Source organism: Hyperoodon ampullatus (assembly GCF_949752795.1).
Source record: "Hyperoodon ampullatus genome assembly, chromosome: 14".
Classification (NCBI taxonomy): Eukaryota; Metazoa; Chordata; class Mammalia; order Artiodactyla; family Ziphiidae; genus Hyperoodon; species Hyperoodon ampullatus.
This window is the reverse complement of record NC_136927.1, coordinates 3,335,070-3,356,528: the sequence shown is the minus strand read 5'-3', so window position 1 is coordinate 3,356,528 and position 21,459 is coordinate 3,335,070. Positions and strand designations below refer to the sequence as shown.

The 21,459-nt window shown below is 53.1% G+C and overlaps 1 protein-coding gene across 1 annotated transcript in view; it reads right to left on the bottom strand.

The window, feature by feature from the left end:
* The window catches only part of SDK1 (sidekick cell adhesion molecule 1), a gene marked incomplete at both ends in the record, with an annotated part of 840,970 nt that overhangs the window by 104,589 nt on the left and 714,922 nt on the right, over positions 1-21,459 (bottom strand). Inside the window, 3 exons of the mRNA XM_079719129.1 lie at positions 5,137-5,374; positions 5,936-6,086; positions 7,744-7,853. Of these exons, the coding sequence (XP_079575255.1) occupies positions 5,137-5,374; positions 5,936-6,086; positions 7,744-7,853 (499 nt within the window). The remainder of the gene's footprint in view (positions 1-5,136; positions 5,375-5,935; positions 6,087-7,743; positions 7,854-21,459) is intronic.

Sequence of the window (21,459 nt, the reverse complement as noted above, 5' to 3'; positions counted from 1 at the left end):
CTGGTGCCTGTTAGTCCCAAGCACAGGGGCCCTCCTGACATTTCTGGAGAGAGAAGATGCAAGTCAGCCCACTGGGTCGATAACAATTTTTTCTTCCCAATTATGTCAGTTGAGAGTCATTCATTCCGTTATTCAGTCATTCAACAAAATAATATTAATTTATTTGAGCAGATAAGTGTCACAGGAAAAGAATCTTCGTGGTTTCCGGTCAGCTCAGCCCCCTGAAGGGGAGCATGCTTGCCACACATGCCGCCCTGTGTCCCCCTGCCTCTGGCGGTGGCTCCCATGGCGTCACCTGTGCTCTCTGTGCCTTGGGGGCCCCCACCGGGTGTCGTAACTTCCGAGGCAGTTACCAGGACATTGTTTACACCCGTGCTTATTTTATAAAAAACTGAGTGATAAGCTGGCACCCAGAATCAACTGTGAATTAAAGGAGTCATTATCATTCAAAGAGAAGGTAAGCCTCCCATTTATCTAACTTAGTTTTCTGAGTTTATTTAGAATCAGGTGAGAGCAGAAAATATACTCTACGCCCAAGATACTAGTGCTATGTTCTAAACTCCCATCCCTGTCTGTGAAGAGAGAAGCCATTGTCATAGCAACACAAACGGTCAACCTCTCAATCCTTAACTGTTTCCTTCGGGTTAATCTTTGAAACCGTAAGTGCCCAATTCTCACTGTAGATCTAAAAATAATAGCTGATTTTCTAAGATGCAGTGACATGTGAATCCATTTACTGGCGGGCCATCCACATCTCCAGAGAATGAGGGCAACCCTGTGATCACAGCAACTCAGCCCTGGCTCCTAGAACACAGCTGGTTTCCTAACGAGAAGACAGGCAGAGAAAATCGCAGTGTTCAGGATGAACATTTCAGCTGATTCGAGTCCCACCAGGATAAACTCTGCCATCTAATTACAAAGTATTCATGTTTTTAAGGTTTGAAAAAAAAAAATCTTACTCATTACCTAACTTGAAGGAGATTCAACTTCTTTCCCAACCTGATATCTTGAGTTTTGAGACCATCCTAGAATCTCCCCTTTCATTAAAACCAATACCATTTAAAATGCGTTTTTCCTTCAGTTGTTCTCTCTCCTCTACAGGGTTTCTCACCCCACAGCTCACAGCTACTCCTCACGTAGTCTCTCTGATTTTTAGGGCCTCATTTACCCTTATAATATACCATAATATATCATAAGGTGTCATGAGACCAGCTCGATCGCACTTCAAAACTGGAAACCTCATTTAAATGTGGTTCAAGATGTTCTGCTCGGTGCCTCCATGGCTGGCTTTCAGCGCGTCTGCGCACCGTGCTGTTTCTAAGCACTGATGGACGGCTATCTTCACTGAGGTGACGCTGGGCTCCAGAGGTGGGCGTGCAGCTCTCCTCTCCTCCCCAGCTCTCTCCGACCCCTCCCCGTCCCCATCAGTGGTGGTGGGAGCACTTGGCCAGTGGGCCCGTGTAGCCCCTTCACACTCTTCGCCAAATGCTGAGCAGTGATTGGCAGGACTAGTCCTCTGAAGGGGCTGATTTCTCTGCTGGGGAGGCTACCTGTCCAACCTCGGCAGCACAAAGGAAGGCAAGACATCAAAGCTGCCACAGCTGGGAGAGGCTTGTGGGTCAGAGGTGAGAAGCTTCCTGCAGCAGAAGGTTCTGGAAGCTCCATTTGGAGGTGGGGGTACTGAACCCCTCCAGGACCAGCCCCAGATGGAGGGGCCAACATGACAGCACCAGTTTCCCTAGAGGAGAGAACAGCCCATAAGGGGTCTCAAGGAGCCCACTCTTCTGGTATTAAAAGTATCTGAAATCTGAGCCACCCATATCTTGAAATGAAGATCAATAACCCTGTTATTAAGTTGTAATGGAAACACCTGCTGAACCAAAACTGTTCTTTTCTTCTCCAAGAGATATGTGTTGAACCAAAATTTCTCACTGAACAAACATTCAGTTAAAAACAAAAGATAATTTTCTGTAAGCCATAACCCTCAAAAGTAGAAAGAACGGGATAGCTGGCAAAGCAAAGTATAAGCTGTAGGAACAATTCTCCCTCGAGATCAGAAGCTTTCTCAGCAAGTGAACTACGAGCACGGCCACAGTCAGCTCCGCTGGCCTGCACACGGTCCTCTCCTGGCCACACGGACACACATTTGTCAACCGAGACAAAAGCGAGCCCACAGTCCTTTTCTGAATACAAAATCTATACCTCAGACAACGACCCTGCTCAGCAAAGTCTTTTCAGAGTCCACGTAAGAGACGATCCAAGATTGTCCGAGGAGAGCAGAGGTAGACGAAAACACTGGAGTGAGTTCACACATAGAGTGACGGCCTCTGACCACTGTAAAGATGGCTGTTCAGCAGCTGGAAGGATTTTTACAAAATATAGTCTCAGTGCAGCAGTTCTGCCATGGGTTTACTTTGTTCTTTGAAAACTTACCCCAAAGTATTATTTTCTGTTTTTTTTTTTTTTTTTTTTTGCGGTATGCGGGCCTCTCACTGCTGTGGCCTCTCCCATCGTGGAGCACAGGCTCCGGACGCGCAGGCTCAGCGGCCATGGCCCACGGGCCCAGCCGCTCCACGGTACGTGGGATCTTCCCGGACCGGGGCACGAACCCGTGTCCTCTGCATCGGCAGGCGGACTCTCAACCACTGCGCCACCAGGGAAGCCCTATTTTCTGTTTTTAATGACACTTTCTTCATCTTTACGTAACATTTAGTTTGTTGTTTTCTGAACAATATCCTTGAAAAGTGTAGCTAGGTGTACAATGTGAGGTTGACGGTTATTTTCTTTCAGCTCCTTCAAGATCCTTATTCCATTGTCTTCTGGCCTCTCTTGTTCTTGAGAAGTTGGCCTCAAATGGTCTTTGTAGGTAAGATGCCTTTGCTCCAGATGTTTTTAAGATTGCTCTTTGGCTTTTGTATTTTCAGTTGTAGTGCAGTGCATTTTGGTGCAGATTTATTTTTATTTATTCTGTTCAGGATTCATGTCTTCGGTCTGATACGTACTGTCTTCTATCAGTTCTGGACTCTCTCGGCCATAATCTCCACATAGTTCCTCCCTCTCATTTCCTCCTCCTTTCTCTTCTGAGTCTTATGAAATGTATGTTGGACCTTCTCATTCTATTCTTTATGTCTTTTAACCTATCCTACTTTCAATCTTCATGTCTTTGCACTGTATTTTGAGGGTTTTTTTACTCATTTCCCGCTTCCAGTTTGGTAATTCCCTCTTTATCAGTGTCTAACCTACTTTTTACCTCAATCAGAGTGGTTTATTCAATGACTGTGTTTTATTTGTTTTTCCTAAAAAAAAAACTGTTTAAAATGGTATTTTAATCTCTACTTAAAGTTTTCATGCTTTCTTTTAATAATTAAAGACTTTAATATTTATTTCCAGTTTTACTGAGATATGATTTGTGTATAACATTGTGTAAGACTGAGGTGTACAACATACAACATGTTGCACATTTTAATCTCATACACTGCAAGATGATTACCACCATAGCATTTGCTAATGCCTCCATTAGGTCACATAATTACTGTTTATTTTTCTTTTTTGGGGTGACAATGTTTAAGATCTACTCTCTTAGTGACTCTCTCTCTCTCTCTCTCTCTTTTTTTTATGAATTATAACTGACATACAGTATTATACTGGTTCCAGTTGTACAACACAGTGATTCAGTTCTTAACAACTTTCTTTAATCACTATGCTGTACATAAGGTTACTCAGAACTTATTCATCTTCCTACTAAAAGTCTTTAATTAATTTAAATGTACTTATTACATTTTGAGGTGTCCAGCGTGGAAACAGCTGCTGGGAGGTGCTGGCTTCCCCTGGCTGCCCTCCCGTCCCACACGGGCTTCCAGGGTGACCTCTCTCTTTTTGTACCTGTGGAGCCTTGAGAAGACAGGACACACCCTGGGCTCAGGAAGCCTCCGAGGAAATAGCTAAGTCACAATGGAGCTAGTTCACCGTCTCAGACTTTCTACCTTCTTCTCACCCCTCGTTGGGGGGAGGTCAGGCAGGTACTGAACAGCGCCCCCCGCCCCTCCCCCCCACCGGATACATCAAGCGCTGGGGGAGCGTCACGGGGTAAGGGGACGGTGAGAGGAGCAGAGACGTTCCTCCTTTTCAGGAGAAAACCTCCCTATCTCAGACTAGTGGAAAGAGCTGTGCTGTGCGTCCTTAAAGAGTGTTAGCAACACTCTTTTCTGTGTTTCTACAAACTCGAACCAGGCCAGTAAGGGTCCTGCAAACCACTGTTGACCACAAAGCCTAGAAGAAGAGCATCCTGCAGAGAGACCGCTGCAAGTTTTCCTTTCCTTCCTGACCATGAGCGGTACCCCGAGCCCCGCGGCCGTGAGCAGAGGGGTGTGTGCCATTTCGGGGCAGGTGCTAAGACACAGGGGCGCCCACCCTTTGCTCATGCCTCCCCTCTGGCAGCTGCGTGCAGATGGCGGTTAATTTACAGGACAGCAGAGCCTGGGTCCTTGAATCACCTCATGGATGAGAGCCACCCAACAACAAGAACACCCATCTTAGGCTGTAATGCGAGAGAAATAAACCACCATTGTGCCAAAGCAATCGAACTTTTGAGGGTCTATTTTCTAGCACAGGGGAGACTCAACACATCACACACGTGACTTTATCAGGAGGAGGTCCCGAACACCTTGCATTATAAAGATCTCCTTAGAGTCTCTGTACACTCCTGCTTTTCATCATTGGTGGTGAGAATTACCCCTAATTAAAAAGATAATAATGCGAGTCTAGCCCCTGGTAGAATTCATCATCAACTTCAAAGCAGCGTCATGGGCTCTAATGCAGTTGGACCGAATTACTCAGGAAAGTGTCAACACAGACATGGCAGGGGAGTGGGGGACGAGCCAGCGAGATGCCAGCGACACTGCGGACGCTCTGCTCGGGCTCCAGGGAGACACGTCTCACCTGACTCCCGTGTCCGGCCCCGCACAGACTCGCTCCAGGGCCCGGCCAGGCCTCGTCTCACCAGACTCTCGTGTCCGGCCCCGCACGGCCACGCTCCAGGGCCCGGCCGGCCCTCGTCTCACCTGACTCCCGTGTCCGGCCCGGCCGGCCCTCGTCTCACCTGACTCCCGTGTCCGGCCCGGCCGGCCCTCGTCTCACCTGACTCCCGTGTCCGGCCCCGCACGGCCGCGCTCCAGGGCCCGGCCCCGATGGCGTTGAAGGCCTGCATCTGCAGCTCATACTCCGTCCATTCCTCCAGCCCCTCGACCGTGAGCTCCCTCTCCAGCCGGTCGCTGATGACTTGGGCCAGCGCAGTGGACGGGAGGTCGGGGCGCCAGCACGTAACTCTGTAGCCCACGGACTCGGGGTTCCCATTGTACTGTGAGTCGGGCAGCGGCTGGAAGTGGACAACAGTCCGCGGTGAGCCAAGGTCTTGGAGCCGCCCCCTGTGAGGGTCTCCATGCACGGGCCTGTCTTAGGGGGCCAAGTCCACGGAAAAGATATTCTGGGGTGAATATTCTTATGACCTTTATTCTACTTTCCCCTGGAACTTTTCTTCTGCTAATTAAATGAAGTCCTGTCAGTAACTTTGGCTGGACATAATTTCTTTTAATACATTTCAGCTTAATTTTGTGGGGAAATGTTCTGATTCAATATCAACCTGGCTCTCTTACAAATACTGAGCATTGGTTCCGTATCAACCTGGCTTAAGGACTTAACAGATTCAGCCTGTAGGGCCATCGGCTTTCCTCCCCAAAGAATATTCCTCGGTTCCAAGAAGCCAGTGAGTCATGCTACTAATTAATAAGACAGCTGGGGCTGGTCTGAGATCCAACACCGACTGTAAAATGCAATACTTTCTGGTTTAATGATGAGATTAGTTTTGACCGGGACAAGGCAAGACTAGGAAATGACTAAGCTCTGGGCTCCCACGCAGGCCCCCCACCTCCCAACTCACCACCCAGCGGAGCCGCAGGCTGGTCTCGCTTGCGGTTCGGACGGTGATGCTGGTGGGGGCCACATCCGGGGGGGCCTGCAGGGTCTGAATGACCCGGGAGGACTGACTGAAGGGGCTGGCGCCGACGACATTCACCTGCTTCATTCGGAACCTGGAAGCAAAGCCGACGACTGGAGTTACTCTGCACAAGAGGTAATGTGCAAGGAGGGAAACCCGCCCACAACTTCCTGGGGTACGGGGTGGGCGGGGGCGGATACGTGTCTGCCCGCGTCACAGAGGCCATTGCTCAAGGCCGCGCTCTTTCCACCTGTTTTCATTTAAACTGTGAATTACATAGATGGCCTCTTTCCCTAAAAGCCTCCACAGAATGGTAAATGCACCGCACCTCAGCAATTTCCCGTTCCAAGGGGAGCATGACTGGATGGGTTACGTGGCCAGAATCGGTACCATCAGATGCCCTTGGCTGGTTCAAGTTTAGGGCGAGACCAGGGGATTAGAGCTCAAGTAGCTCTTTAACGGAAGTGGAATGTCACAATGTCACTACCAGATGACAGCTTTGAAATTCCAGCGTCTCTTAATGACCAAGGGTGCCCTGCAACCCATTCTCTGTTGGTTCAGGAGAGAAGCAACGGCCCCAGAATCCACACCCTGCGACTCTCACCCCATCGCTGACTTGCCTTTTTCCTTACCTATAGAACGAGGGTGGAATTAGACGTCCTCTAAAGTCGATGTTAATGTTCTCAGTTTTTATCTCTTCTTTATTAATATGTACAACTATTCGAATTGAACTTATATACCAGAAGAATATCCCAAGTAGACACACATATTAATTATAGGGGCTTCCTAAATTTACGTGATTTTAAGACAGGGACACTGATCTCTAATCACACTTTCTGACCTCTGAAATAACTATATAGCTTATATAATTTCACACGGCAAGTCTTGCATCCCAACAGGTCATTTTATGCTGAATGTTTTTCTCTAAAAACAAGTGTATCTTGATTCATCTGCTCTAATGTTAGGAAGGATGTTAAAATGAATGTAAGTTAAACAGCATCTCTCGTTAGGTTTTTTTAAAAAAAACCCTAAGTTTGGGATCGTACTGAAAAAGCGTTCTTCGCAAAGATGTAATTTCACCTTTTACTCCCTGAATTTGTTGTCATTCTTAGTCTTTTGTTCCCCGATCTTACGAAATGTATCCATCCTGGCAGAACAGTGACTTTATCAAACTCAGCATCTGGTGATAACTGGAAATTCCACCTCCTTCAGTGACCTTATGGGGAGTCACCATGTCTCTAACAGCCCATGATCACCCCACCCTTTGTTAAGGCCAAGGATGTATTGCCTGGATACATTTCAGGGTCAAGGAGCAAAGGTTAAATGGCACATTAAGTGCTTAATTAGTGCTAGTCCTGGGCGGGGAGGGGGAACAGAAGGGTATTCTGAGGATGTCTGCTTCCTGTACACACAGCAGGGTAATGGTCCCCAGAGGTCGTGGACTTTTGTAAAGAAAAGCACCACATCTCCAACCATGTGGGTCTTGGCTACTAAGCCTAATATACCAGCCATGCTGCTGGCTGCCTGGCCAGCGACGTTGGTGGTAGGGACGTGGCTGACCTAGCATCGGGTACCATCTCCCTGGAATAACACTCCACCGTGTCTCGTGCCCCAGAAGGTTCAATTTACTGTTATGGCCACCTGGAAGTGTCTCGCTTGCACTCATGCAGCTAGGTTTCACTGCTGCAGACAGGGGCCACCTGTGGGGGGCACCCCCTCCTCGTGTGGGGCTCATGGCCTGCCGCTCTCACCTGTAATGAGTGTAGGGCGTGAGGTTCGGGATCTCCAGCGTCTGGGCGTCAGGCTCGTTCTCCTCCTCGTAGAGGGTGACCCACTCCTCCTCCTCGCCGATGGCTCCAACCTGGGGAAGGGAGGTCTTGGGACCGGCTGGACGACACAGGGCGGAGGCTGCCATTCATGTACGTGCGGCCGCCCCGTGTCCCCCACGAGTGGGGCGAGTTGAGTCCTGTGTGTGCACACCCCCAGCTTGGGCCTCTGAGACGTGGGCTCCTCTGTCCCTGCCACTGGGTCTGGGGGGTTTCAGTCACCAGCTCACAGTCAGGACCTGGGCACAACTGCCCGAGCGCTCTGAGACTGCAGGTGCAGGAGAGGACCTGGCCGTCGGGTCCTTCATTCCTGCTGAGGGGATAACTCGTCAGAGAAGACCTGCCCAGGACCCCACGGGACCTGGGTGGCCGGGTGTCCTCACGGAGGGTTCAGAGCCGTTTCCACTGCAGCTGAGCAGGGGGCTCAGTCTTTCCCGCTCCCACCCTGACCCCTTCTGCCCAGACACACACCAAAGACACCGCCGCTGGCCGGGACACTGGAGATCCTTCCACAGGGGACTCGCTGCTGCCCTGGGAACCAGCTGAGGTGGTAAAGACCCGCCTCGGGGCACAGCTGACCCCTTTCCAAGTGGGGCGCCCTGCCTGCCCTCTGGTCCTGCCCAGTGATCCACCTCCTGCTGATTTTATTCCCCGTCCGTGAACTTCCCGTCCAGTTGGCTGCCCTGGAGGTATTTTCACATGGCTCTGACCCTTCCAGGACCACCCAGCCTGCCCCCGAGCCACACCTCTCGTGATTCTCGCCACCTTCTGAGGCAGCTTCTAATTCTGCCTGCCCCAGTCTCTCTGCCCCACTCGCGCCACCTTGCAGAGCCCCAGGGCCTGTCCCAGCGAGAGAACAACGGGGGGACACGAGTCACCACCAGCCAGGGAAGCCTCTGAGTTCTCTTCAGGTCCCTGCATCCCTGTCCCAGGCAGGCTGGCAGGTGGTCATGGGAGGGTGGCGCGAGAATTCAAACGACCTTGGTAAACTGGAGAAACGGACGCGGAGGACGAGAGGGGGACAGCAAACACGGGGCCAGGCGGCGTGAGTCCCCAAGAAACTGAACGCAAAACTCCAAATACCCTTGACTAAGCACGTGAAAACGGCTTGGCAGCTCCTCAAAATCCTAGAATCACCACGTGACCCAGAAGTTTCACCGCTGGGTCTACACCCAGAAGAAGTGCAAACTGGTTCTCTCACAAGTCCTTGTACACACACGTTCACGGCCGCTCTGCTCACAGCAGCCAAGGGAAGAAGCAGCACGAGTGCCCATCAAGGGGTGATGGAGAAGCAAACCGCGGTGCGGCCGCAGGACGGACACCACTCAGCCTGACACCCGCTACCGCGCGGGCGGGCCTCGAACCCATGATGCGGAGAGGCCAGGCCCCAAAGGCCACGTACTGTATGAGTCCGTTTCATAAAATATGCAGAACAGGTAAACCCATAGACACAGAATGCAGCCTGACGGGCACGGGGGGACTGGGTGGAGTCCCGGAAAGGTTTCGGAACTAGACGGAGGTGGTGGGGGCGTGCTGCAGAGGCGCCAACTCGTGAACCGTACAGGCTGACACGGCTCACTTTACGTTTATCATGATTTCACCTCGGTTAGAAAGCATCAAAATAAAATATGGATGACCAGCCAAAAACATGTGGCGGGGAAAGAGCAGGAGGTCAGAGCGGGTCATGAGCCCGGGAGTCAGCAAAGCAGCGAGCCGCTGAAGTGACAGCGGGAGGATGCGGCCGGAGTCCAGGGCCCTGCGCCGAGGGGGCCCGCTCTCCGCATCCTCAGTGCGGGACCCCACAGAAGGGGCCGCGGGTTGGCTGTGGGGCTTTCGCTCTGATGAGTGTAACCTACAAGTGTAGGGTGGGGACACCTGAGGTCACAACCCCCCGCCCCCAGCAGCGCTCTGGCTCCTTTTTAAAAGACCTGGATTTGAATGGAGGCCGCGTTCTGGGGGCTCAGGTGGCTGCCGCATGTCTCTGCAGACCCCGCCTGCCGCTCTCCCTGCGGGCCCAGCCGTCGTGACCTAATGGCACCATATAGTCCCAAACGCCCGCACGTCCGCAAAACGCACCCAGTCCCCTGCTCCTTCAGGCGGCCGGCAAGCTCCTTCGGGTCTGGGCAGCCCCAGGCCTTCGGGAAGCCTCCATGAACGAGACCCCCTCTACCCCCACTACCCCCAACCCCCCCACAGGCCGCCAGAAGGCGATGTTCTAATTCTGTGCTGTGCCGGCACCTTCCACGTGCCCCAGTGCAGGGCTGATGACGCCCAGTTCTCACTCAAACACACAGCGCGTGTCGAAGATTTACGCTGCTCACGGATGAGGGAGCCAGCAGGTGCGAAGGTGGTTCAGAGGAGGGCACCCGAGGCGGAGTCTGGTCAGTGCAGGGAAGGAGGCCGCATGGAGACGGCAACGGGAGACGGGAAACCGGTTAGAAGAGCAGCACAGCGGCAACCTCTGGGTTTGCGGCTTCTACAGGTTTGCACCTCGCTTTACAGGGTCTGGGCCAAATCCTAAATAGTAAGTCAAACACAATCAGGGTCCTTAAGGCAGAGGAGCCTTAGGCAGACTTAAGGCTCTCGTTCTGGCTGGCGCCCGCAACCTCCGGCCCGCCGGCCGAACCCGGCCCACCTCCTGCTTTGTAAATAAAGTCTCACTGGCACACGGCCTCGCTCACCGGTTCGTGTACGGCCGGCCCCACGTTCATGCTTGCACAGCGGAGCCGCGAAGCTGCAGCAGAGCCCCCCCGGCCCCCAATCCTACGTGCTTACCACGCGACCTACCCTGCCCGCGTCCCGCCACAGGGCACACGGTGTGTCTTCCGCCTCCTCCCGAGGCGTCTTCCACGCTTGCTGTCACTTGTCCCACAAGCCCCCAAGGTGGGTTCAGGGTCTGACTCGCCACTGAAGCCCCAGCAACTCCCCCAGGGTCCAGCCCAAACTCGGGGCCCGACCCGTTGGTTTAACACACGAATGAATACACAGACAAACACGTGCATGACTTCCAAGGCAGTGCTGAAAACGGGCTGCCTGGCACTGAGCTCCAGAAACAAATTATTACCGAAAACATGGTTGTGGTTCTAGACCTCGGCGGCGGCGGGGGTTAAATTTCTACAATAGAAGGTTTACATTTGGATCTAAAGAGACAGGAGCCTCCTCAGTAGGAAGGGGAGTCCTGTGGTCCCTGCTGGGCTCCTCAGGCTCTCTGGTTGGATTTCAAGACCATCACGACGACGGACTTTCTAGAAGCAAGCGGCCGCTCCCTATGATGCGAGCGTGGCAGGATTCTTTAAAGATAAAACAAACCAGAGCTCCGTGGGGAGGCTGGGATTTTAACAAATTTTTTTCCTTCTTTTTCTTTTAAAGCTAACAAACAGCACTTTACAATGCTTATTACAAGAGCAGAAATGCCACGCATTTCAAATGTCACTCAGCGGGGGTGGTCATTAGGACCCACCGGGGAGCCCGCTGTCCTCTGCTAGAGCCCCAGGGGAGGCTGCCCCACTGCCCACCTCCACCGGAGGGCTCTGGGCGGCCGCTCCCACGGCCGGCCTGCACTTGGCGCCTTCAGACACGCCTGATCTTTTAGTTCCTGGGGTCCTAGAGCCCGCCAGCCTTGCCAAGTGGTTTTTCCATCAGAGCCCAAGTTGCTATGGCCGCCGTTGTCATGATGAGCTCAGCACCCGGAGGCCAGGGATCAGTGGCCACTCAGAGGACAGGCATTAACCTGGTCCACAAGGTAACTGCACGCGGAGAGGAAGCACGTGGACCTGCAGCCGCGCAGGGAGAGGACGAGCCGGACGGGGAGGGCGGGAGGCAGCAGCTCTCCTTTCATCCAGAGCTAAGGAGAGGGGAAAAGATGCTCCAAGAATCCACTCTATGGACACCTGCCAAACCCTGGTGTCAGCAGGAAAACCTGCCTGCCACGCAACCTGCACAGCTCCCGGGTCCCCTCGGGCTCTGGGCTGTGTCCCCATGCCTGAGCCAGTGGAGCCTCCCAGGGAGCCCCGGACAGCTGGGGCCCCTCTGCGTGGCACTGCTGGCAGATCGATGTACAGCCAGGAGGGGACTCAGGGTGGACAGGGCTCGAGGCCAGTTCCCGAAAAGTCTGGACAGCCTGCAGCCCTCGTGAGCTGGCGGGGGCGGGGGCGGGGTGCCCCTGGCACTGACTGAGCTTTCCTGCTCCGAAGCAGCCAGAAGCAGGGTCCCCGCCCTCCCCCTCCTCCCCACTACCTTGCTAGTTGCTTATTCATTTACTTTGTAACTAGCTAACACTCTTCTTATCTTCAGAAGCAGGAGGGTTGTGAGGTGACCATTTGGTCCTCGGCCTTAAACGTTCCTCCATCTCAAATGCTGCTCTCCTGGGTCTGTGACCCTGGGCACTCCTGGTCCCCTCTGGCTTTCCAGCCACCTGTCCTCTGCTTCCTCCTTTGCCCGCAGTGGCCCCTAAACGACGTCTCTCCCGGGTCTGTCCCGGCCCCTCCTTTCTCCCCTCGGCAGTGTCCTCCTTCCTCCTGGCATTTGGCGTCCCTCCGTGAGGACATCTCAGACCCCGGCGCAGCCTTCGTGCCTCCTGACCGCCAGGAGGACGTTGCTGCTTCCAGCCTCTGAGCCAGGGCCTCCCTCCCGACGCCTGCTGCCCGCCCCCTCCCTCTGCCCGATGCTGGGAGGCCCCTCGGCCTCTCTTACCTTCACTTGATTTCACTGGCAGGACCCCAGTTTAGAAGCTCCTGACCTATTTGGATAGTCAAGCTCAGTGACTTAAAAGAAAAGAATGACATCTCTTAGAAAAGCCCCTCTTCCTTAAAACAGACCAAAGGTTCAGGGCTACCGGCTAGCCTGCCCTCGGGTCTAGTCGTGGCCACTGGCCTAGCGAGTCTGCTAGAAAGTCACAGGTCAAATGGAGCCCCCGGCTGTTGATCTCAGGAAGGACTCCCTTCCCCATCGGTCACCCTACACAGCCCAGCCTACAATGCCCACGACGCTCAGGCCTCAGAAATTTCTGGGCCTCACCTGTTGCGGCCATAAAGTGAGGGACCGGGTCATCATCCAGTTCGGATGGCACACGGCTTCACCCGCCGGCCCAGGCTCCACTGAACGGCCCTCACTGTCCGCAGACTCGAGGCCGACCCCCCAGTCTTACCTCCCCCAACGTGCGCCTGGGTTTTTGCCACCTTATTCACATCCCCCCTGAAATATCCTTCTAGGAACCAGTTTTTCCATAAAGTCCTCCCACACCCAAGAAGAGGCTTCTCCTGGAAGCCACCTGTGCACGCACGACTGTCCCTGCACTGGGGGCCCCTGGGGGCCTGCCTCCCTTGAGTCTGTGGGCCCCCTGTGCCTGGCCTAAGCCCCACACCCAAGAGCGGCTCCACGACGCCGGGCGGCTCAGGACCGCTCTCGGCACCCCGCCCGCCCTCCAGCCGCAGTCTCCGTCCTGCCGTGGGACCCCGGACCCCCGGCTCCTCTCCTGCTCGCCTCGACAGCGAGGCTGGCCTCCTCCGTGTCCGTCACGAGTGTTGGGGGGACGGCATCTGTGTCTGTCCCTTCTCTCCCGTCAGACACGAAGCCTCTCAAGGACAAACAGGACTGCCCACACCGTCTTGCACCCCGTAGCAGGATTTGGTGCCACTTTCTAAGATCGTGCAGTGCCGGCGAGGATTGGGCCCCATCACTCATGGAGTGGGGTGTGTGTGGAGGGTCGGGAAAGGGACTGGAACACCAGAACCGGCCCAACACATGCTCGTGTGATGCGGGGACCTGGCCTTGGGGCTCCGAAGTGAAGGTCCGTCAGGAGACTCTGCTGGGGTGAAGCGTGCGGAGTGCCCAGACACCCTGGCTCGTGCTCAGAGACCAGGAGATGTGGGCTCTCGCCGGCGTTTTCAGACACAAACAATCTCCACCCTTAGTAAAGGTGCTGCAGGCTGCTCACACCGGCTCCTGCCTCCCCTCCGGTCTCGGCTCCCAGCACCACCTGCTCACACGGGGCCCGACCACGCAGCTGCTCAGCCCTCATCATGCATGTATCAGCCACAGTTCTAGTTTCTGTATTTCATGCCCTGACATCCGGGGCCTGGCTGACCCAGCTGGGACTGCCCCTCCCAGGGCAGCCGGGTCCTAGAGATAACACACAACTCACCCGTGAGCACAACCTTCCAATGCAAACCAACCAACCCAGAGCCCTCACCCCACCCCTCTCCTCCACGGGGCTCCCACACTCTGGACCACTGTCCCCCTGCCCTCATCGCCCAGGGCAGGTACCAGACAACCAGGGAAGGGCCCTGTGCCCCACAGCCCGCTGGAATGATCCAGACTAGCCAGTCCTCAGCCTGCCCACCCTGCCTTGTCCGCTCCTTCCACGGAAACTGCAGTGAAGTCTGTGGTCCACACTGCCCGCCTCTGCCTCCTGGAAGACCCTGGTGCTTCCTCGTGTGGCCCTGCCCGGCATCATGTGCCCCTCCTCTCGGGATCTGTGAGTAACAGATGATCCTTTCAGGGAGTTGTGTCTCCTGATCCACTGGCCTCACTCTACCTGAAGAGAAATGGAATTCACATTTTAAAACAGCGGGTCCCATGCCTTTCACTCTGCTATTCTCTCTGCTTGGAATGTCCTGCGCCCCATCAAAATACTGTGCAACCTTCAAGGCCCAACTTAATGTTCACCTCCTACATGGAGCCCTCCTTGATTACCCTATTCTGTTGCCCGTTTTCTTTCTGATACTGTCTTGGCAACATTTTTTACAACAATTCTCACAAGCCTCATTTTTATTGATGATTACATTACATCTCCATCATCCCTCCCCCATTTCCCCCCAGATTGTGAGTTTCTGGAGGTGGGGACTAAAAGTTTTCCATCTTTGTAATCTAGTATGTAGCATGAATCCTGAAACCTATATGACAGTAGATGCTTAATAAATGTTTGCTGGATCAATGTATGACTAAATGAAACAAGTATAAAACCTAATGACCGGAAAAATGAAACATACAGGCAAATCTAAAATTCCAACCAGAGAATTAGGATGGAAGAATTTTGAGCGGTCCTCAAAAAGGACAGGAAAATATTACTCTCGTAAAATTTAATTTAGTTTGACAGTTGTGATTTATATGTGCATTGACCTCTATTTCTTGAAAATGACATTTGTAGTAAAACGTGTCCCTCGGTTGTACTTGAGCTGTCACTTACACTGCAGTATTTTCTTCTCCTGTCTTATTTTTAAAAGTCCCATAATAGGACCTAAAAGGATCTGACAGACTAATGAAGAAAAAAGCCACTTCAAACCGTTCATCTTGTACAGATTTCCTACGCAAGTTGAGAAATAAAAGAGAAAAGTCGTCATAAGGGTGTTATTATGGACATTCAAGCAAACAATAAACATTTTGAAATATCCGAGTGTATATTTCACTGTCACCTATCCCCTCAGTACCTAAGCGCTCAGGCAGAGGCATTACACCAGAACAGAGCTGAAGCCCGTCTCGGCAAATTTACCCAGATGGCTGGGCCATTGTTGAAGGAGCCATCAGAGAAGTGACAGCCCTCTTATGCATTTGTGACAGACTGTTCAGAAAAAACGTCACTTTTTCTTCCTATTATGAAAAAGAAATTCAACCACAGTCAAGGCTTATTACAATTGAAATGCTGACAGATACTTATCAAAAGGGCCACAAACAGCCCTAATATCCACCCATATCGAGGGAAGGAGGAGAGATACTTAGCAATCAGAAATCCCCAACTCCAGACCTCGAAGTGATGAGATAAACAGCATCTGGCCTGTGACCCTGCCAGAGACAGAGCACACCTTCAGAGGTAGGAGATACATAAACAAAGGATGCAAAGTCTACTGGGAAAGGGGACCCGGGACGGCTGGATGCGGGATGGTTTTGGCGCCCTGTGACTAAGCTCCCCCACCAGCAGCTGGACGCCCAGCTGGCTTCTGGCTGCACGAGCTGCTCCTTCCCAGCTGCCCCCACACTGCCCTCACCGGGGACGCGGCCCAGCTCGCTCCTTTGACCGGAGACCCGCACGGAACTCCAGCACCTCCTGTCCGGAGCACCAGCAGGTCGCTGACCTTGGTGGGCCCAGCCTGGGACTGGCCTGGCGGTCGGCTTGACGCTGCAGCATTTCCCGGGGCTGAACCCTGCGCTGTCTCCACAGGCCTGTCCCAGGAACACTCCCGGTGCAAGGACAGTCCTTCCTCGGAGCCACAGCTACTCAAGCAGCTCTCTTTGAGTCCAAATATTTGCCTTGACTTTAATATTTTTATTATGTGCTGTGTTTATTAAGTGCTTAATCAGTGTGAGTCCGGTGCTGAGGCTCTCAAGGCACTGTTACTCTCCCAACGTTTTCCCGAGGGAGCAAGGCCGTGCCACGTCCCCGTCCCTGTGCCCTTGGCAGCGCGAAGGGTCTCCTACGCCCCCAGCAGCCTCGTGCTGAGGACGGATCCTCTCTGATGTGCCCGGTTCCCGCTCTGGCACCGTCTTCGCTGGTCAGCCTGTCCCTCCCCGGCCTTCCTGGGGCCACGTACTTCCCGGCAGGTCCCAGCTGGTCCCATCCTGTGAACAGCCGGGCCCAGCTGAGGATGGAACACTGGATGATCCTGGACAGAGCTGGGCATCTGTGTATCTTGTTCCAGGGAACCTCCGATCTTCCTAAGCCTCGATGTTTCCCAACTTGCTATTTAACACTTTTATGGACTGTTAAAGAGAAAACATCACTGGGAATGCACACACCGCAACGTGGACCGTTGAGAGCAACATTTCAGAGAGCTGCTCCCCGGATGCGGGCACACCTCCCGTCCTCGCTCTAAAGGAGGGTCGTGAATGGAGCCTCCCTGGAGGCCCGCGGCCGTCCGCTTCCCCCTCACTTGCCGTGAGGTTCCGGCACCCTGTTTCTTCCGTGAGTCCCTCTTCCCTCCGCGCTGGAGATGGGGGCACCCAGAGGTCAGCTCGGGACTGGAGCCCACCGGCCCTCGGCACGTGGGGAGTGCGTGCAGGCGTGGATGGAGCGGACGAGGCCTCGGAGGGGCAGGCAGGACCCCCAGCCTGGAGCTCCCGGGCGGCGCGCTGGCTGCAACCGTGACAAAGCAAAGTGGACACACACCTGCCAGGACTATGTTTTCCTGAGAACTCAATGCCAGGAGAGATTTACTGGGAGAGGCCTGGACCAGGTATGATGGGGAAACACGGGGCCCCATACACCCCGAAAGCTTTCTCTCGGGGGAGCACGTCAGCAAAAAGAAAAGGAAACAAAGCCCGGCCTTCCACTCCTCAGCCCCTGAGCCGGGCCCTTGGGGGGACGTGTACTTGGGAGACAGAGCGTCACTCCACCCCGCACCCCAAGTTCTCCAAATGCCACCGCCGCAGACACTGCTGGGCCACCTCGGGCATCTGTGAGCGCCTCGCCCACGGCTCCTGGGCACTGGCTTGCCACCTCCGCTGCTCTGTAGTTATCTAGAGACCAGCACTCAGCAGCCCGCGCTGCATTTTATTAGTCCATAACACTCCCTGAAACAGTGCCTGTTGAGAAAATGGCTACTATTATGCACAAATAAGCACTAAATGGGCTTTTTCCTTTTTCTTTCCATTTTCGGATGGAACCAGTTTTATCTGCACCCAAGTGGTACCACCAGCATCTTCATTACAGAAAACCTTGCTCAGAGCAGCCTCTGGAGAAGCTCGGGTGTTATCTTGGCTATTAGACACAGCCAACAGCTGTGAACGGCGAACGGCGGGGCTCCCAGACGCACCGGGCCGGCAAGCAGGATCAAAGGAAAACACGTCCCATTTGCAATCTCCCCTTTTAGCGCACGCCATGAAAGTGTGGGAGGAGATGTTTTGCTCACTCTACAGTCAAAGGTTACTAATTAAGCAAAGCATTACGGAACCAGAAATACCCGTAAAAGCTATTTAAAAAAATTTGTTTTTTTCACGGTACGCGGGCCTCCCACTGTTGCAGCTTCTCCCGTTGCGGAGCACAGGCTCCGGACGCGCAGGCTCAGCGGCCATGGCTCACGGGCCCAGCCGCTCCGCGGCATGTGGGATCCTCCTGGACCAGGGCACGAACCTGTGTCCCCTGCATCAGCAGGCGGAGTCTCAACCACTGCGCCACCAGGGAAGCCCTGCTATTTAAAATTTCAACCCACGTCTGAGCATCAGCTAATTACAGGGCCTTTCAAGGGGCTCCTCCGATGATGAGGATCTTTGGTTCCATGATTCACTTATGACAGTTCCGAGAACACAGCCTGCTCAGCGCACTTTAACAAACCGTCAGAATTCAAAGGAAACTTTGCTGCAAAGACGTGGATCAGACGGAGGAAAGCAAACGCCGTCCTGCCACAGAACGTTTTGGCAGGAGCCCAGTCCTTGCTCTGGGGGGCCGCTCAGCTGTCCTCTGCCCTGGCTAACTGTCGAGGTCCCTGGGGATGGGGCTCAGATGTCACCCCCTTCGTGGGCCTCTACGGCCACCTGAAGGACTCCGTCCCTCCTTCCTCAGCGTCCGCCAGCACCCTGAGCAAACCTCTATAATCACCTCCCCACTTTCTACGTGATTAATCGCTCAGTGGCCGACTCCTTGCTGGCCTGGGTGCCCCCGAGCCCCACTCCTCCGAGGATCCCAGCCCGCGGCCAGGCACAGGGCAGGAGGCGACAACCCCTTCTTGGGTGAGACACTGGGTGAGCGAACGCTGGGACTGCACTGCAGCACAGAGCGCCTGCCTGGGTGTGGCTTGCATCCATTTGAAGGGAATCAGGTGTGGAATATTCCAGAAGACGTCACCTATGCCAGTCACGGTCTCTAGGGCCCCATCATGTTGAGTCTAGGAAAGTTGGAGCCTGCCTGGACCAGCAATGTGCCAAGATACCCTCAGAGAAGTAGCGGTGGTGCACTGAGGCTTCCTGGGGGACAACATGACATGGACTTGGCCTCCCACTGCCCTGAGGCGCTGACGGGCTTCTCAGAGGAGATTTTACTTGTAAAGTGCCTCATGCCTATAGAACGCAGAGCCATGCACATCTTAGATACATAAATATAACCGAATGCTCTAGTGCTCCAGCAGCCTGCAAGACAGGTGCCGTCACTGCTGTTCTACAGCTGAAGGACCTGAATGGGAGGGGCAGAGCTGGGGTTCACGGTCCGGTCTTTCTGGCCCCAACGCCTGCACTGTCCTTGTGTCACTGACAGTGTCGTTCTTCATACCACATGTCCTCAGGGACCTTGTCTGTGGCCCCTCCTGGGGGTGTCAGAGGACGATGCATGGAATGTGATGAAGGCCAGGAGGGTGGCACAAGGAAAGATCTCTCTCAGAGGCTGCACGTCTGTTCTCTACCTGGACGGGGCCATGTGTGTTTTAGGAGATGATGGGGGTGGGTCGAAGTATGTTCTGCCTTGAGTCTGCAGATAACTGAACACTGGCCTAGCAGTGAAGTGCCTTTCAAAGCCTTTAAAGAGATGCCCATTCACTGATTTTTTTTTTTTTTTTTTTTTTTGCGGTACGCGGGCCTCTCACTGCTGTGGCCTCTCCCTCTCCCGTTGCGGAGCACAGGCTCCGGACACGCAGGCTCAGCGGCCATGGCTCACGGGCCCAGCCGCTCCGCGGCATGTGGGATCTTCCCGGACTGGGGCACGAACCCGCGTCCCCTGCATCGGCAGGCGGACTCTCAACCACTGCGCCCCCAGGGAAGCCCCCATTCATTGATTTTTGAATGGACACCCTGCTGTAATATGCCTTCGAGGTTAGTAGGAACCTTTCACAGATAAAAGCAGGATTCGTTTGCCCCAGAATGGATATTCATGCTAACCTTTGCCACATCATTGTGATATTTTCTTTGGATAACTTAGTATATGATTGAAAACCAGCTCCAACGAATTTGACCGAGAGAATGGATTAGTACAACATAAACCAGGTAGCAGTCTGTTGGTGGAGTCAGGGCAGAGGATGGAGGAAAGGGGCACCTCATCCACGTGGCAGGAGGAGTCGTTACAGGGGCCGCGTGCGTGTCAGCTCTGGGATGGGGTCGGCTCAGGCCCCTACCCACCGGGTGACGAAATGCTCGACACATCCTCTAGTCTCCTCTTGGACAGGAAACGTCTGTAACCCTCACCCCTGGGGTTTGGAACTAAGCTGCTTTTTATAGATGAACATTTACTCTCTAGGAATATTGAAACACAAATGGTTCAAATAACGAATTTCAGGAGAAAAAATTACCTTTCTGGTTTTGAAGTTCCAACTGTCTGCACCACTACCAGAATTTTTAGACTTGCTGAGTTAACGTTAAAATATTTTAGAAAGACTATTTCCAAGGGACTTCCAGTTCTGGAGATATGGCAGACTAGCTAACCTGAAAAGCCTCCGACCCCAAAGCCAGAGCAGAGCTGGACAGTGTGTAACAGATGCATAACAGATGCATGGCTGGGCGCATGGGGAAGCAAGGTCCATGCCTGGAGGCCAACAGAGTGGGAGGTGAAGCTGCAGCCAAACTCGCCGTGAAATCTAAGCAAGCACTGACTATAAGAAAAGACGGTAATCGTCATCGTAGCCTTTGTGGATATAGGAGACAAGGAAGAAGTGAATACTGGACACAATAACAAGTATGACTTGGAATTAAGGAATTTCAGAATCCTGTACCACTGGGAGGAAGACAGAGATAATGACTAACTTTAGACTTTGATAACGTAAGTTTGTAATTTAAAAGTTTTAGGGCAGCCTCCATCCTTCCTTCCAGCAGCTCAAGGCAAAGGAGCTTAGTCCGGACCTGTGCAAAGAAGGTGTCCACTCAGCTCAAAGGACTGGCCACATACGGGGGATTCAGCAAGTAAGTAAACAGAATGAGGATACTGGGAGCCAAGCAGGGCTGGTGTAAGTGTGGAAAGGGGGGTAGCCTGACTAAATGGACGGTACTGAATTGTATTTGCAGGTGCTGCTCTCAACTAATGCTTCTCAGTGCATGCAGACAGATACAGAGACAGACCTCGATGTAGCCCTGCACGCACGTGAGCACATGTGTCTCCTAGCTCTGTGCGCTCAGAGGGCCTGGGGGCAATGACACCCTAGGAGCAAGGAGCACATCTAGTGCCCAGATCTTGGTTTCTAAATGCCACTCTCCACTGAAAGGATGCAAGTTTCCTTGGAGAATGGCTGGGAAGGAAGGTAAAAGAATAAGATAATCCAAGAACATCTTGTGCCAGAAAGTAAGGAGGTACTCCCAGGAACTGGAACCTGTGAAAAGAACACAGATGCCGGCTGGAGGGCCTCCCACTGGTCAAATGTAGGAAAGTTTGAGCATAAACATAAATAATGACAGCAATGGATTACAATCTGTTACATAAAATAGAAATCCATGAGTCCACACTGATATAAACAAATAAACAAATAAATAAATGAGAAGAGAAAGCTCTTTTGTTTTTTCACAATAAAAGTCCCATCAATAAATGTAGAAGAAATGATTGAATTAGAAAGGTCACAAGTACGTGTCTCATTATACTAATTAATTCTGGCAAAACATAATCGGTGAATGACAAACTAGGGATGTGAGTGGAAAGGGAATGAGATTTTCACATAATCTTGAAGTGTCTCCCCACAAAGTACTTGTTCATTGTGAAAGGGAGGAAAGTAATTTCACAGAGGACAAAAGCTGGTGGACTCC